Source organism: Helianthus annuus, chromosome 16 (genome assembly GCF_002127325.2).
Source record: "Helianthus annuus cultivar XRQ/B chromosome 16, HanXRQr2.0-SUNRISE, whole genome shotgun sequence".
In the NCBI taxonomy this organism is placed as follows: domain Eukaryota; kingdom Viridiplantae; phylum Streptophyta; class Magnoliopsida; order Asterales; family Asteraceae; genus Helianthus; species Helianthus annuus.
In genome coordinates, this window is record NC_035448.2 from 129,411,934 (window position 1) to 129,415,249 (window position 3,316).

Consider the following 3,316-nt stretch of genomic DNA (forward strand, 5'->3'; position numbering starts at 1 on the left):
CAGATGAGTTTGATGATGATGATATCGGTCCGCTTATATTTGTTGTGCCATACACGAAACGCTTTGTAAGTTCTGACATAAAGTAAATGTTAATACATGTCAAATATGTTTTTATAATTTGGTTAACTATGGTATTTTTAAAATATCTCAACATCATTAATGGAAATTATTGTTATATTTTCTAACTTATAGCGCATACCAGTTGAAGTAGCACGGATCACAGGAATTGACGAAACATTGAAAGTTAAGATCGCCAACAGGCAAAATGTGGAGACAAAACATGATGTTAGGCTGGAGCCAAATAAAAACAATATGAAGTACGTTGTGAAAGGCTGGGCGAAATGGCTAAAAGATAACAACATACAAGAAGGTGATCTTTGCAAGTTCCAGTACTTTCCGGATATATGTGTTTTGTTCCTTGCTGGTGTTTTCCGCTAGAGGTGATGTTTCAAACTATGAAACAGGTTTGACCATCATATATGGTAATTTTGGCTAATGAAGGAAGCTACAGTAAGTTATGTAGTGTTAAAAGTTGTTTTGTAGTAGGTTAACATGTTTCTAGTTAACATCTTTATGTATTATGGACTTCTAGTATGTAACCGTGATTATAAATATCAACTTGTTCTAGTTTTTGTTTATATGTTATATTTAATTCATAGAAATATCGTCTTATAGTGATATAACAATGAGGTTAAGTATATTCAAATAACAAAATTATATATTATTAACCTGAAAATTAGAAAATAGAAAAATGACGACATCTATATATATGAAAAAATAACTATTAAAAACAATTACTATAACATTGATGTTAGGATAAATCAACTACATAACATAAGTTTAATCTACAATTTCCCAAAAATTTCTTTGTAAACCACGTTTGCAGTTTTGTTTGTTGGTCTCCCATCTTTGTCGAATATAAGAACCTTAACGCCATCTTTAGTCTTTACTCTCGACAAAGCAACATAAAGCTGACCATGTGAGAACACGGGGTCTCTAAGGTATAGACCAACTCTGGATAGAGATTGTCCTTGACTTTTGTTAATAGTCATCGCAAAACATACGGTTATTGGAAACTGCCTTCGTTGAAACTTGAAGGGTATTTTTTTGTCAGATGGTATCATGCTAATTCTTGGGATGTAAGTTCTTGAACCAACATTACTTCCCGATAATATCTCAGCCTCGATAACACGTTTACCAAGACGTGTGATTTGAAGACGCGTACCATTACACAAACCGTTTTGCTGATCAATATTCCTCAAAAGCATTACAGGAACACCCAATTTCAATACCAATCTATGATTTGGTAATCCAGATACTTTCACACTGTTTAACACATCTGGATTATATAAGTCTTGATGTAACGGATCATTAATTTCCTCAGTAGGACATAAACTATCAGAGCTAAGATACTCTACCTCTTCACCCGGAAACAAAGCAAGCAAACGATCATTTATCTCATGAACAACTTCATTCTTAGGAGCGAGTATAGCTCTTTCAGAAAAGTAGTCACGGTCTTTAAAACGATCCAAAACTGAAGGATATACAAAGTCAATCAAAGCTTGAATTGGATCATTTTCATCAGTTATCAAAAGGTGATCAGGTATTTCAATATTAGAATCACCATCGTTAGAATCACCAACATTGCCTTCGCCAATCTCTAGAAGCCATTTACCAAATAGATTTATTTCCTCGATGTTTGAGCTACTGGATCCTACCGATAAACGCATGTTGGTTGTCAATTTTAACACCTTGCAACTGGACCAGATGTGGGATGAACATAAAGATGCGTTTACAATATCTTGCCTGCTTCCATTTTGAACAACCGGTAGGATTTGTCTAAAGTCACCACCAAAGACAATAGCTTTTCCACCAAATGGAAGTTCTGAATTTCGTGAATCAAATACACTCAAAACATCCTTCATTGTACGATCAAGAGCCTCGAAAGCATGTTTGTGTACCATCGGTGCCTCATCCCAAATAATCAACTTGGCTTCGTTTAGAAGATTAGCGACTTCAGTATTAGGCTTTATATGGCAGACCGAATCTTCATTGAGATTAATAGGAATATGAAATCGTGAGTGAGCAGTACGACCTCGTGATAACAACAAAGATGCAATACCACTTGAAGCAACATTAATAACAATCTGTCCAGTGGATCTAATGGATGCACCTAAAGTTTTCCACAAAAAAGTCTTGCCCGTACCACCATAACCGTACACAAAAAACATACCACCCTTTCCACTTCGAACAGCATCCATAATTTCATTATACACTACTCTTTGATCTTCGTTTAGAGAGCTGTGAAGATTATTGAACTCACCCCTAAGTTCATCAGTGTCAAAAGAAAGCTCCTCATTTATCAAACGGTTGCTCTCAGACATTAGATAGTCATCATCAGGATAAGGCATCGTTGAGAACCTGTGCAAGCTGGATCCATTACGAAGAAGAAATTTTTCGATTTTGGTCAATGTTATATTCTTTAAACGTTCATCTGATACAACAAATCCTACAATGAAAACGAAAATTATTTAATATAACGAAACAATTTGTTAATATAACATAAACTAAACATAACAAAAAGGAAAAAAAAAACATACCGCTCATGTCAGTATCTTTCCGCATATTGTATAAAATGTCCTCGGACATTAGCTCCCACGTTTTCTCCCAAACAACTTCAGGTCTTGAAAGCGTATTAGACAAAAGTAGTGTTCCAAACAAAGAACGAAGATAATGACCGTTCCCAGTGAAACTGGATTCTTTAATACACTCGATATATTCATTGTCATCATCTAACAGGCCACGTGCATAACACGCATCCCTAAAAGTAGGATAAACAACACCTTCATATGTTCTGATTTCTTCAAATGATCTTGGTCCTTTAACCTTGGTAAGAAGAATTCTTAGATAATAAGCCTCACCAAGAGAAGGAGACGCAGAATATATTCTCCCAATAACAACATAATTTTGACGTGGCTGCCAGCAACGATCTTTTAACTTCCACACATATTTTGAAGGAAACTGAACATAAGTAAGTTCTCTTGCTTCAGGCTTAGAATTGTTCATCTTCATCCATTCTAAGAAATAGATGAATTTACTTGAGGTTTGTGTAAGACATCCTCAATATCGTCGTCACAACTAAATACAACATTTTGTTGTCCTGGAAGATGAAAAGGTAATCTCATGACAGAAGGATACCTATAATGAACATCATTGGCAAATATTCTCCAGCTTGCTTCACATGCGGAAACATATCTAGCTTCGTAATATTCTTTAATTTCATCTTTTGGGATCTCCTCATCTGGACCTCTGTCTA

The 3,316-nt window shown here is 35.2% G+C and overlaps 1 protein-coding gene across 1 annotated transcript; it reads right to left on the reverse strand.

Moving 5' to 3' along the window:
• Positions 1 to 845: 845 nt before the first annotated feature.
• LOC110919577 (ATP-dependent DNA helicase pif1-like) lies at positions 846 to 3,066 on the reverse strand. The gene is made up of 2 exons (XM_022163850.1): positions 2,601 to 3,066; positions 846 to 2,509 (listed from the first exon to the last, which is right to left on the reverse strand). The coding sequence occupies exons 1-2, from the start codon at positions 3,064 to 3,066 to the stop codon at positions 846 to 848; spliced, it is 2,130 nt and encodes a 709-aa protein (XP_022019542.1).
• Between the last annotated feature and the right edge of the window lie 250 nt (positions 3,067 to 3,316).

What these genes read in the sequence shown, in the direction of transcription:
- LOC110919577 (XM_022163850.1), bottom strand. Translation starts at nt 3,066, where the DNA reads ATGAACAATTCTAAGCCTGAAGCAAGAGAACTTACTTATGTTCAGTTT. An exon ending in GAAAGATACTGACATGAGCG is followed by an intron (nt 2,510 to 2,600) that starts GTATGTTTTTTT and finishes TTTTCATTGTAG; the next exon opens with GATTTGTTGTATCAGATGAA.